Genomic DNA, 14,032 nt, shown 5'->3' on the forward strand with positions numbered 1-14,032 from the left:
TAAAAAACACACACAAAAAGAGAGACAGTACTGCATTACTTGCAAAGACTTCCTTCTCAAGTGAAATTAAAGCAAAATAACCATAACTTTAACCTTAATACCTAAATCTAACCTGAACAGATCATTGCTGCCTTCAAGTCATGTCAGAAATATTGTAATTACAATACGAGTGCACATGAACGCCACCACAATGCCATAATCACTAGTAAGATTTTCTATAACAACTTTTCAAGTTAAGGGCGTGTTACTGAAACAGTTATATTGGCTGCTGATATTTGTATTGTAAACTGGTTGTATTCAATTATTCAGCAGCCACACATGAACACTGACGGATTAAGTCTTTTTACCATCAACCACATGCAAAAAGACAAAGATATGAGCATATGCTATGCAGATCAATGCTTCTAATTGAATAAGAACATATTGACCATCCTCTGTTTATCATTTAGTTCCAGTAATGCAACATAACTGTTTAATGATAGAAAAAAACATAATAAAAATATGTTGTTATATATAAAGCAGTTATATAGGTGTGAGGACCTGCAAAAAAAAACGTGTATGTCCTTTTTAGGCTCAAGGAGGAGAAAGTACAACAAGCCCATAGTACTGAATCCAGCTAACTATTTATATGAAAAACATGTTCCATGAATAATTCATATTCACATGAGCAGATGCATAAAAAGGCAGAATGAGTACCAGCTGGGAGGCATTGTTGACGATGACGAGGTAAGTCCAGGCATTTCTGAAGCTGAAGTTTGCCTCATCATAGACACCACACAACTGACACACACTACAGAAAGAGAAAACACACCATCACAGGGTTGTACACGACTTTCTGTATGTCCAGAGTGCACTAGTGCAACATGCATACAGTGGAGGAAATAAGTATTTGATCCCCCACTGACTTTAAAAGTTTTAATACAAAAAAATAAATGAAACGTCTCATAATTTTATGCCAGCTTTATTTTAACAGTGACACATAGAATATCAAAAGAAAAACTGAGAAAATTACATGAAATGAGAAATAAAAATTAATTTGAATTTCATTGAAGGAAATAAGTATTTGACCCCCTAGTAAAACATCATTTAATACTTGGTGGCAAAACCCTTGTTGGCAAGCACAGCAGTCAGACGTTTCTTGTAGTTTTTTATAAGGTTTGCACTTCAGGAGTAATTTTGGCCCACTCCTCTCTGCAGATCATCTCCAAATCCTTAAGGTTTTTAGGCATGCATTTGGAAATGCGAAGCTTCAGCTCTCTCCATAGATTTTCTATGGGATTGAGGTCAGGAGACTGGCTAGGCCATTCCATGACCTTGATATGCTTCTTATGGAGCCACTCCTTTGTTTCCTTGGCTGTATGTTTTGGGTCGTTGTCGTGCTGGAAGACCCATCCACGACCCATTTTCAGTGCCCTGATCATTTACCAGCTCCTCCCGTGTAGTTCTTGGCTGATTTTTAGCCTTTCTCATGATCAATGAGACTCCACGAGGAGATATCTTGCATGGAGCTCCAGGCCTAGGTCGATTGACAGTAATGTTGTACTTCTTCCACTTCCGAATAATTGCACCAACAGTTGTCACCTTCTCATCCAGCTTCTTACTTATGGCTTTGTAGCCCATTCCAGCCTTGTATAGGTCAACAATTTTGTCCCTGACATCTTTAGACAGCTCTTTAGTCTTGCCCATGGTGGAGATGCTGGAGTGTCACTGAGTCTGTTGGCAGGTGGCCTTTAATACAGGTGACAATTTGGGACAGGTGTCTCTCATGCAGGTAACGACTTCACTGAGATTAGGGTGTGTCAGTGGTCTGTGGGAGCCAACATTAGTCATGGTTTTTAGGGGATCAAATACTTATTTCCCTCAATGAAATGCAAATTATTTTTTATTTAAATATTATTTAATTTTCTAGATTTTCTTTTTGATATTCCATCTCTCACTGTTAAAATGAAGCTACCATAAAAATCTTAGACTGTTTAATTGTTTGTCAGAGTACAAACTTTCAAAATCAGTGGGGGATCAAATACTTATTTCCTCCACTGTATGTGTACTGACATGCCTGTGAATATCAGCCGTGTGTATGTGCGTGTGCACTTCAGAAGCCCAGTACTTAGGTTTTTGACAAGCTAAATTACATTAATTTCAGTAGAAACCCTCTCAACCTCAATGTTTCGTGTTGCAGACTTTTGGTAGAAATTAAATTTTGTATTCATAACTTCACTTCAAGTTAAACCAAATTTGCACTTTTGACCAATAGCATTGCTTTTGCTGCATTGACCTATGGGTGGTCCTTCTTACAGCAGCACTGAAGATTCTAAATGAGGGAAGTGTAAGCATGACATTTTGTAATTCCTTATCCTAGCTGTACATTTTTACACAAAAGAGTGGGAGCACGGTACACAATCAGTCAGGAGGCCAATATATACGATACAGTGATATATCTAGGGATGCATAATTAGAATGGGCCAAAATTGGAATCAACAGATTTTGGCTCCAAGCACACAATTAACAATTGGCAATCTGGCAACCTAATATTGATTTTGGTTGGCCTGTTTTGCAGTTGTATGATGTAAATAGCATGAGACAGGTATCTTTGAATGCTGCTGCTACACCTGTATCAAAATGTTGTAGCATGATTATACATTTATTTAGATTATTTAGGCATCTGATTTTTCATTTATGAATGTAAAATGCCAGTTCGGCCTATTAGAGAGCAAATAATGTTACTACTTTGGCTGATAGAACATACTAGAAGCGTCATAGTGTGTTTCCTGTGTTCCCACACAATATGAGCTTTGGAAAAAAGCCTAAAAAAACCTGACAGAAATGACCCTCCGCCAGTTTGGCTGTAAAAAAATTGGAATAGGCCATACAAATTCAGGATCAGTACATCTAAAGGTCCAACAGCCATTTATTTTCTTGTTTTCATTGCTTAGTGAATTAGCTAATCAATGCTAAATTGCTAACTGCACCAAAATGTAATACTTTCTCTTACAGCGCTATGACTGTAGTGACAGGTCTGACAGCAGTGTACTGCAGAACTCCCAGTTTGCACCTGAACAGAAGAACCCTGAGGACAGAAAGAACATACAGGTCATTTCATGTGGTGCTGCTGTAAGAGAACTGCTCTGTTCCTCGCTGCATCTCATCTCACACACAAACTGAAAGCAGAGAATTTTACCCCTGACCTCACATCCCTGGCAGCTAAAACATCTACAGTAATCACAGCAAAGTTTCACTTTTTGACGAGAGCCAAACAGTCCTGAACTCTCGTAATTTAGTCCTTTTATGGTATGTTGTCTTGGAACCATTACATTACGTTGGTGTGTGGTAGAGCTTGAAATATCTGTCCAAACATAACAGGACTATTCGTAGAGAGTTTGGTCAGTTTCAGACATCATTTCTGCAATATTTGTTGAGCCCACTTTTCAAATTTCATGTCTGAGTTTCTCACAGCCTGTTTATTTTTGCTCCTTATTTTATTACCTCAAAGCTGTACATTTGGCGATTTGGAGACCTCTCTGGAACTGTGTGATTGCACAAAACATACAGAAGAACAATTTGTAATGTCGGCTCAGAGGAAGAAGGGTGTGTCTTCTGAGGATGTGAGTGAATTATCTACCATTCTCATCATGTTTTCATCAGTATTATGTTGCATTTGAGATGGAACCTTTGAGCTGGATATTCCTTTTGAGCCTGTGAGTTTGACGTTAATATTAAAAAATGTATGACATGATCTGAAAAACTCTCACAAAATCTGACCCGACACCTCTGACTTTTTAATTATTATTTCAGGCTTTACAGGCCAACTTGCAGCAGCACACAGACACCATATTTTAGCGAGTTTTTTCCTCCTGACTCAGTAATGCTATATCTTTCTGATATAACCAAAACACTTTCATAGTGCAGCTTTAAACAGTTTGTTATTATTTTTTCCCTCCAGTTTTCTCCAATTTAGTTGTGGCCAATTTCCTCTCACTAGTTACTTCTCACACATTGCTAACAATCTGGGTGGGGTGAAGGCTTGCATGTGAAGGCAGGCACAACACGCTTGATGGTGAGTGACATACCACTCAGCATTCGGGGATTCCCATGTTGGCTGGCTATTCCAGCGTTGGCGGCCTGTTAACTCACTTGCTATAGCAGCACTGATGCAGCTTCAGTGGCAACAAAATGTTTGGTTTAACAATTCATCTTTTGGGAATGCTCTCTTCTAGTTTGGTAATGCAGTCTTCCACACATTAATTGTGTTAACAAACAGCATAACGTTTATGTTCAGGGACCCCCCAGATTTTTGATTGTGAGACATTCAGGGGGTTCAAGAGGTTAATTGGGGGTCCCAGACCCTCCAGAACACCCTGTATTTCATACCAGAGGGGAACCCTCAGGGCCTTCTAGACCTTTAAAGATTTATGATTTCTGTGAAATGGAATGCTGTCTGTGATTTATCTAGAACGTCCAAGAACGTTCATGTAAATCCCTGTTATCTTAGCGTTAACAAACTACAAAAGATATTAAAGGTTTTCTGTGTGAAATCTGACCTAAAAATGTGCATAGATCAACACTGGCTCCTGACCTGATGCATTAATGATGTGTAACGGCAGTGCAAGGGTACTTCAGGAACTAGAGCGCATGATTTTTGAACACTGTGTTTTTATAAACCATACATAAACAAATGCTGAGAACTGTAGAGCAAATTCAGAAAGAAATTTATAAATAAATAACATTTATAAATCACCAGTTTTGTTTGGTCTTATTTGACAGTGGACAGATTTTTTTCAGCAGATTACAGTCATGGTTTGGGCAGAATGTTCTCAAAAAATTCTGGCCCAATTAAAGCTCTAGTGTGTTTATTTGTGTGCATTTACTCACTCTCCCATGGCCCAGGGTGGGCAGCAGCAGAAAGGGGGCAGTAGTGAGCGCTGCTCCTGCACCTCTAGAATAAGTGGCAGGCTCGGGTACTGCGTCTCCAGGAAGTTCAACAGGAACATCAGGAAGTTGTAGATGACGTACGCTTCATAGCACTCACGACACGTGTCCACGTAGATGGCTATGGTGGGATACTTCAGAGCGATCCACTGCGAAATATTGGAATTATATCAGTATTACTGGGCTACTATGCTAAAATGTCTGTATTTTATTCATTTCACTGCATTTCTAACCCTCTACAAATAGGTATGTTACATTTCAATGCTACTCCAGGAAATTTTAGTCCCGATTTCTACATTTTCCACATTACATATTTATCAACATTGGAAGTTATGTACATGCAAAATACCAGATATCAGCATCATCCCAGATGAATTCAGATCATCCTGGTGCATCCATACTACTTTTCATATGGTCTCTAATGGTCTACTTCAACATTCAATGGTGAAAGTACATGCAGAAACAACAGAGTGAGGAAAAGTGTAGCTGACTAGGTTACTTACACTGTCTAAGCTGTAAATTGGCACCATCCATAATATTCTGAAAAGATAAAAAAAAAAAACATAGATATGCATTTTTTGACAGAAGTGCACATTATATAATTTCTTAACTGTTATTGCAATATTGGTCTTTGGTGTACTGAGAGCTTATTGATGGGAATCTGAATTATTATGGAGAAAATTAATTATGTATATTTCACAGAGTAAAGATTAAAAATTAAATATTTAACATGCTGCTTCTGTTTTTTCACCAGTTAAAAGGGTAAATTATTCCAATAATTTAGATTAATTTTTAGAAGTATTATTATAGACATATTGTCACAACATTTTAATGTGCACACTCAAGTAGCATGTTTCTGGATCATTAAAACCCAAGCATGTTTCCACATTAGAAGGATTTTGGATATAGTTATGCTCTTATGCTCAGGTGCCACAGAAATGCATAGCTGAGTGTCCTCTGCATAGCTATGGAAGATGACTCCATGTTCACTGATGATATGGCTGAGTGGCAGCACACATAATGAAAAAAGGAGTGGCCCAAGGACGGACCCTTGTGGTACACCACAGCTAATGTCATGCTTTCCAGATACAAATTCAACAAGGGTAACAACAGATATGTGTGAAAGTATTATATACACAACAAGTTTTCAAGTCAGTCTAAAAGTAAATAGGGATCTACAGTGCCAAATGCAGCACCCAAAAGGTCCAAAAAGGACAGTGAATGATACTTTATTCTCGTCAGTATTCAGTCTGACGTAATTAACTATTTTTACCAAGGCTGTATATGTACCATGATCTGATGTAAAGCTTGACTGAAATTTTTCATAGATGATGTCATTTTTGAGAAAAAACATTAAGCTGTTTATGTACCACTTCCTCTATTATTTTCTCCAATTAAGGACAGATCTGAAAATGTTATTATGTATTATGTATGTTATTATTCATAATACGAGGGTTCAAATTTCTAAGTTTCTCAACTGGAAAGTTTAAGTGGGTCTGTAAAGTAAACTGATTCTGAAGAGCCACATTCTAAAATGGTTCTTTGAGGGTTCTTTAGTAAAAGCAGTAGTTCTATATAGAACCACGAACACTCAAAGAACCATATGAATGCATACATAGTTCCTTTCATGGTTAAACAGTTCTTCTGTATGACGGAAAACCAGATGTATATGCTTCTTTAATGAACCCTTTTAAAAATGATTCTATATAGCACCAAAAGGGGAGTTAATGAACAGATTTTCAGTGCTATATAGACCACGTTTTGCTAAGAGTGTATATTTAAAACTATACTACAGACAATCAAATACCTGTTTAAACAAAAAAAAAGTTGGAACTGAGTCCAAGGCCCATGTAATGGACTTTATCTGAGAAATAACAGAATGGAGTTCAACTTAAATTTTAATAAAAGCTCCCTGACCAATAGACTGTTAGACTTAATACACCACTAACCACAAACTGAATGCTAGATCTAATGTCAATTATTTTATTTAAAAAAACAAGACGAATTCCTCACATTTTGCTGAGGATTCTTCGGTGGTTTCAGGGTTAAATTTATGAGTAATAATTCTGGAGAAGTACTGCTGTCTCTCATTGTGCACTGCCTTGTTATACACATCGGTGGGTTTTTTTAGGATTTCATAGTGTACTGTCAGTTTAGTCTTATTCATTCACTTATTTCTATGACAGTCTCTTTTAAGTCCCTATGACAGTTCAGTTAATCAATCCATCATTAAATTAAATCCATGCAATGGCTGGAGCACAGTGAGTCAGGAACCAAACCTATGCTCTTTTAACTGTATTCTTCTAATCAAGATATCAATAAGATTTAAAAATGGCGATAAGTAAAATGGATGCAATGAGCTAGTGACCATGCAAAACCATGGCTGAACAACAACTCACAGCTGAAACTCTATAGAGCTGGCGCTGTAAGTCTGACTGAATCTGAGACTCTGCTTTAGCTCAGAGCAAACAAACCGTGAGTAACCTTGAGCATGGATGTGAAAGACGACATTAATGTTGTGTACGTTTTCAAAACCTGCTTTTTGTTTTGCCTTTTTTTTTATTTTATTTTTTGGCTGTAAACTCAGGCTCATTATGAAAAGGCCTCTAGGCTTTGTCGACACCCTCTGGAGCAAATGGAAACTGTCCTGCATACTTAAAAAGTTCTTCAGTAAAGAAAAGGTCCTGTATAGAACCATCTACTGCACATTGTCCATCAATCTGAAGATCCCTTTAACAATGCAGAGAACCCTTAAATCATGCAAAGGGTCTTTGAGTGTTCAGTGTTCTACACAGAACCATTTCCTCTATCAAAGAACCCTTAAAGAACCATCATTTTCAAGTGTGTAGATGTACTGAACCGCATGTGCCTTCAATCACTGTATTTTTTACTGTGTGCTAGGAACATGATGATCATCCTCAGATATTCCTGGTGGGTTTTTGTGGGTATTCTGGTGGTCCATAAATATTTGGACATTGACAAAGCTATTGTTATTTTAGCTGTTTACCACAGTACTTTGGAGTTTATATTACCTAAATTACAAAAAACACATACAGAATATAGCTTTGAGCTTTAATTTCAGGGTATTTACCTCCAAATACAAATTGGGTGAACAGTGTCTGAATTACAAACATTTTCATACCTAGACCCCCACCCACCCCTCCAATTAGCTGCTCAGCTGTTCCATAAATACAGATGGTAGATGATGTAATCCATTGATGGGCCTCAAAAAAAGGAAGACTGAAATAAAAAAAAACATATAAGCCAGTACAATTCTGGAACAACAATCTTAGGAACAGTTTAAAGATTAACTAGTAACTGAAATGATAGGAAGAGAAGACAATGGAGAAGGGAAAGAACTGCTCATGATCCAAAGCATACCACCTCAAGTGTCAAGCATGGTGGAGGTAGTGTAATGGCATGGGTGCGTATGGCTGATGGTGGAGGTAGTGTAAAGGCATGGGTGTGTATGGCTGATGGTGGAGGTAGTGTAAAGGCATGGGTGCGTATGGCTGATGGTGGAGGTAGTGTAAAGGCATGGGTGTGTATGGCTGCCAATGGGGAACTTGGTCTCTTGTATTTATCAATGATGTGACTGCTGACAAAAGCATCAGGGTGAATTCTGTGTATAGGGCTATATTATCTACTGCTTCAGCCAGATAGACAGATGGACAGATAGACAATGACCCAAAGCATACTGCACAAGCAATGCAAGATGATTTAAGGCAAAGAAGTGGAATGTTCTGCACCGACCAAATCAGTTACCTGACCTCAATCCAAGTGAGCGTGCATTTCACTTACTGAAGGCAAAACTGAAGATGAAACATCCCAGGATCAAACAGAAACTGAAGACGTCTTAAGATTTCAGGCAGTCATCGACTGCAAAGGATTTGCAACCAAGTATTAAAAATTATAGTTTCTTTTATGGTTCTGGGGGGGCTATGTTTGAAAATGACTGTAATTTCTACCCTGCTGACCTGATTTGGATGTAAATAACCCCAAACTAAAGCTAAAAATGTGCATTTTGGGATCGTTTCAACCCCAATATGCAGTGGTAGACAGCTAAAACAACAATAAATTTGTCAATGCCCAAATGTTCATGGATCTGACTGTCAAAATAATCCAGTGAAGTCTTGAACATTGTTGCATTAATGGTTTGCCAATTAAGTTATAATATATTGCATATAACAATAGTAAAACTGTATATTATAGCATTATCCTTTACTAACATACTGGTCAGCCCTATCTGAGGCAAGACTGTGAAAGAAAAACTCTCTGGACTGTCTTCCTGACCATCATGTCTCTGTTGGGCAAACATGTCACACCAGCAGCTCCAGCAGGATCTAATTCAGTTTACAGCTGAGCCTCAGTTTACCCGGCCGATTCAGCAAAGCCACCCACTTCTACACTCCCCATGCCCAGTTTTCTATACATAGGATGCTCAGACTGTCTCTAGAACAGACTCCACTACCCAGTGACACCTGCTGTGAGAAGAAAGCTAGTTAAGAAACATGAATGGACATGAATGTGTGAGTACTGCACCTGATGATAGGCTTCTGTAGCTCAGGCTGTGTGTAGTGCACCAGGTGCTGGAGGATGCCCCACAGCGAGATGGGAATGGTCAGGAACACAAACACACCCGCGATGAACCACGCCTTAGTGTGTGTGCCAACCTGCAACACACACACACACACACACACACAGAGCAATGACAGTTAACCAGAGAAATGAGGCTTCAGTGTTGCTCCCACAGCCACAGTGTGTAATATACATGGTTCTGCACAGTTCTGCTCGCTGGTTTCTCACTAAGTAATAATCTGCATATTCACAATCTCCCGTTCTGAGACACACCTCGGCCCTGTGGAGCTCCCACGCGCCCAGGGGCAAGGCCACGGCCACGAGCAGCGCGTACACGAGCACGACGAGCGGCCGGATCCAGCGCCGCCAGTTTCCGCACGCGCACGGCATCTTGTCCCGACGATGAAAATAGGCGCGCGCGCGCACGCACGCGTTACCGCCCTTCTCCGGTCATCCTGCGCGAGCGGTTCGCTTTCGGCAGTTCGCTTTTGCGCTGAAGCTCCGAGCGGAAGCGATGCTGACGTATGGCGAGCGGAGAGCAGCGGAGGGGGGCGGGGCGCGAGCTCCGTGCGCGCAGGGGGAAACGGCGCGGGAGCGCGCGAGAATTTCTGCTCCGATCACGGCAGATGAACAGTTGGATTTAGGCGTTATATAACAGAGACGATCACACTCAGGAGTCTGTTCAGCCCATGTTCAGGTGTTTTCTGTGCTGATCTGTTCATATTCTGTTCTGTTTTGGCATGTTCTGTTCTTTTTTTCCGTTTTATTCTGTTCCTTTTTGTTTTAATCTATTCTGTTTTGTTCCACTGTACTGTGTTCCTTTCAGTTCTAGATAGAGGGGTGTATGGGGGCTTGTGTATAATAAAGACAGCGCATAGAGAGAGAGAGAGAGAGAGAGAGAGAGAGAGAGAGAGCGGGGCAGAAACACAGTGGCAGAGCATAAGAGAGAAAGAGAGAGAGAAATAAGGAGTCAGTGAGAGAAGCATGGAGAGTGAGAGAAACAGTGAGAGAGATAGAGAGAGACAGAGAGAGAGAGAGTGAGAGAGAGAGAGAAGAGAGGAGAGAAAGAGGCAGACAGTGAAATAGAGAGGAGAGAAAGTGGAAAACAGAGAGAGAGAGGGGAGAGAGAAAGAGGCAGACAGAGAGAGAGAGAGAGAGGATATATATATGCTGTATTATTAACGCCCAAATACAGGCCTTCCTTACCAAACACAGTGTCTTGAGTAAGAGTCAGATTGGCTTTTTACCAAATCACCGCACTACCGATCATATTTACACCCTACACACCCTAATCAACCAGCACGTCCACCAAAACAGCAACGGTAAAATATTTGCATGTTTTGTTGATTTTAAGAAAGCTTTTGATTCCATTTGGCACACTGGATTATTCTATCAGACTCTACAATGTGGTGTAGGGGGTAAAGTATATGACATCATCAAGTCCATATATCTGAACAACAAGTGTGGAATTAAACTCGGCGACAAAAGAACAGAGTACTTCACTCAGGGGCGCGGGGTGAGACAGGGCTGCAGCTTGAGTCCAACCCTGTTCAACATTTATATAAACGAGTTAGCGGTGTTACTGGAACAATCAGCAGCTTCTGGACTCACCCTAAACCACACGGAAGTGAAATTCCTGCTCTATGCAGATGGCCTGGTGCTGCTGTCACCCACAGAACAAGGGCTACAGCAGCACCTGGACCTGCTGGAGCAGTTCTGTCAGAACTGGGCCCTGACAGTCAATCTGGACAAAACTAGAATAGTAATCTTCCAGAAAAAAGCCAGATCTCAGGAAAACAGACACCTTTTCACTCTAGGAAACACCACCCTAGAGCACTCGTTACGTTATGATTACCTAGGACTGTAAATCAGTGCCTCAGGAAACTTTGATCTGGGAGTGAATCATCAGGAAACAATTCCACAAAACAGACATCCCAATCAAAATCTGGTGTAAAATTTTTGATAGTGTAATTGCGCCCATTGCGCTATATGGAAGTGAGGTATGGGGTCCACTCAGTACGTATGACTACACTAGATGGGACAAGCATCCCACAGAGTCCCTGCATGCAGAATTCTGCAGAAATATATTAAAAGTTCAACGAAAAACACCAACAAATGCATGCAGGGCAGAATTAGGCCGATTTTCACTGATTATACCCATTCAGAAAAGAGCTTTAAAATTCTGGCAGCATCTAAAATTCAGTAATCCAAATTCACTACAATATAAAGCACTTAAAACCCAAGAGCTCAGCCCTAAACCCAGTCCCCTCTGTCAGCTGGTTCTGAGACTAACTAACCCACTGACCCCTAACACACAGCAGACCAAAGTCCAATCAGAGTAAACCAAATTATCAGACACAGTAAAAACACCTATCTGGAACATTGGGACAGCGAAACCAGAACTCAGTCTAAATTACAGAACTATCAGGCCCTAAACAGAGAGTATGAATTGGCAGAGTATCTCTTCACCGTCAGAGACCCACAGCAGAGACAGATCCTGACCAAGTACAGGCTCAGTGACCACAGTCTGGCCATAGAAATGGGCAGATATAAAAAATCCTGGCTGCCCAGAGAGAGAAGACTGTGCGGTCACTGTGAGAGCGGTGAGGTCGAGACAGAGCTGCACTTCCTCCTTCAGTGTGAAAAATTCAAATTTGCACGAAACGAAAAAAAATCATAATAAAATTAAAAAACATTCTCCCAAATTTTGAAATTCTAACAGAATCTGAAAAACTACCAATCTTCCTTGGAGAAGGCAGCACAGCATCTCTCGCTGCGAAAATATGTGGCAACTTGTCACATCCTGAGGGACAGTAACACACTCCACACCCCTACCTCCCTGACCCCCCAAACCCTTCACTGTATATATGTTAAATAGAGAGAGAGAGAGGAGGGTAAGAGGCAGACAGTGAAATAGAGAGAAAGAAGCAGACCATCAGAGAGAAAGAGAGAGCCAGACAGTGAGCGAGAGAGAGAGAGAGAGAGAGGAGAGAGAGAGACAGGCAGTAAGTGAGGAGAGAGAGAGAGGCAGGCAGTAAGTGAATGAGTGAGTGAAAGAGAGAGGCCGACAGTCAGAGATAGAGAGAGATACAGAGTGAGACAATGTGTGAGAGAGAAAGAGAGATTGAAGAGAGGAAGAGAGGCAGACATCTGATCAAGCAAGCAAGCGAGTGAGTGAGTGAGTGAGTGAGTGAAAGGGAGAGGCAGACAGTCAGAGTGAGGAGAGAAAAAGGCAGACAGTGAGAGAGAGAGAGATAGACAGAGAGAGATTGAGGAGAGGAAGAGAGGCAGACATTGACTGAGTGATTGATTTAGTAAGTGAGCGAAAGAGAGGCAGACAGTGAGTGAGTGTGTGAAAGAGAGGCGGATAGTGAGTGAGTGTGTGAAAGAGAGAGACAGTGAGTGAGTGAGTGAGTGAGTGAGTGAAAGAGAGGCAGACAGTGAGTGAGTGTATGAAAGAGAGAGACAGTGAGTGAGTGAGTGAGTGAGTGAAAGAGAGCCAGACAGTGAGTGAGTGAGTGAAAGAGAGCCAGACAGTGCGTGAGTAAGTGAGTGAGAGAGAGACAGACAGTGAGCAAGTAAGTGAGAGAGAGGCAGACAGTGAGTGAGTGTGCGAAAGAGAGGTAGACAGTGAGTGAGTGAGTGAGTGAGAGAGAGACAGACAGTGAGCGAGTGAGTGAGAGAGAGGCAGACAGTGAGTGAGTGTGTGAAAGAGAGGCGCACAGTGAGTGAGTGTGTGAAAGAGAGAGACACTGAGTGAGTGAGTGAAAGAGAGGCAGACAGTGAGTGAGTGTGTGAAAGAGAGAGACAGTGAGTGAGTGAGTGAGTGAGTGAAAGAGAGCCAGACAGTGAGTGAGTGAGTGAAAGAGAGGCAGACAGTGAGTGAGTGTATGAAAGAGAGAGACAGTGAGTGAGTGAGTGAGTGAAAGAGAGGCAGACAGTGAGTGAGTGAGTGAAAGAGAGAGACAGGGAGTGAGTGAGTGAAAGAGAGACAGGGAGTGAGTGAGTGAGTGAAAGAGAGGTAGACAGTGAGTGAGTGTGTGAAAGAGAGGCAGACAGTGAGTGAGTGAGTGAGTGAAAGAGAGCCAGACAGTGAGTGAGTGTGGGAAAGAGAGGCAGACAGTGAGTGAGTGAGCGAGTGAAAGAGAGCCAGACAGTGAGTGAGTGTATGAAAGAGAGACAGACAGTGAGCGAGTGAGTGAGAGAGAGACAGACAGTCGGAGAGAGGAGAGAGAGAGAGAAACAGAGAGACCGTGTATGAGACAGAGAGACAGGGTGAGGAGAGAAAGAGGCAGACAGAGAGAGAGAGAGAGGGAGAGAGAGAGAGAGAGAGAGAGAGAGAGGGCGATAGAGGCAGTGGATGGGGTTTAGCAGCGAGATAAGCGTATAATTGCTAACATGTGTAACTACATATGCTCAAAGCCACAACTTTGATTAGTTAACTACATGAAAGCTCCGCTTGTGGTGGCTCTTTAACTGCACTCTTTATTCTCCACAGGAGGCTAGCAGAGGCCGGAACACAGTTTAC

General features: G+C 41.3%; 1 protein-coding gene across 1 annotated transcript in view; it reads right to left on the reverse strand.

The window, feature by feature from the left end:
- LOC118822749 (transmembrane protein 184C-like) overlaps positions 1 to 9,894 on the reverse strand; it is a 31,756-nt gene extending 21,862 nt beyond the window's left edge. Inside the window, exons 1-6 of the mRNA XM_036592014.1 lie at positions 9,778 to 9,894; positions 9,469 to 9,599; positions 5,430 to 5,466; positions 4,870 to 5,075; positions 2,993 to 3,067; positions 697 to 790 (exon numbers count right to left, since the gene is read on the reverse strand). Of these exons, the coding sequence (XP_036447907.1) occupies positions 697 to 790; positions 2,993 to 3,067; positions 4,870 to 5,075; positions 5,430 to 5,466; positions 9,469 to 9,599; positions 9,778 to 9,894 (660 nt within the window). The remainder of the gene's footprint in view (positions 1 to 696; positions 791 to 2,992; positions 3,068 to 4,869; positions 5,076 to 5,429; positions 5,467 to 9,468; positions 9,600 to 9,777) is intronic.
- Positions 9,895 to 14,032: the final 4,138 nt, after the last annotated feature.

Source organism: Colossoma macropomum, unplaced genomic scaffold (assembly GCF_904425465.1).
Source record: "Colossoma macropomum unplaced genomic scaffold, Colossoma_macropomum, whole genome shotgun sequence".
Lineage (NCBI taxonomy): Eukaryota > Metazoa > Chordata > Actinopteri > Characiformes > Serrasalmidae > Colossoma > Colossoma macropomum.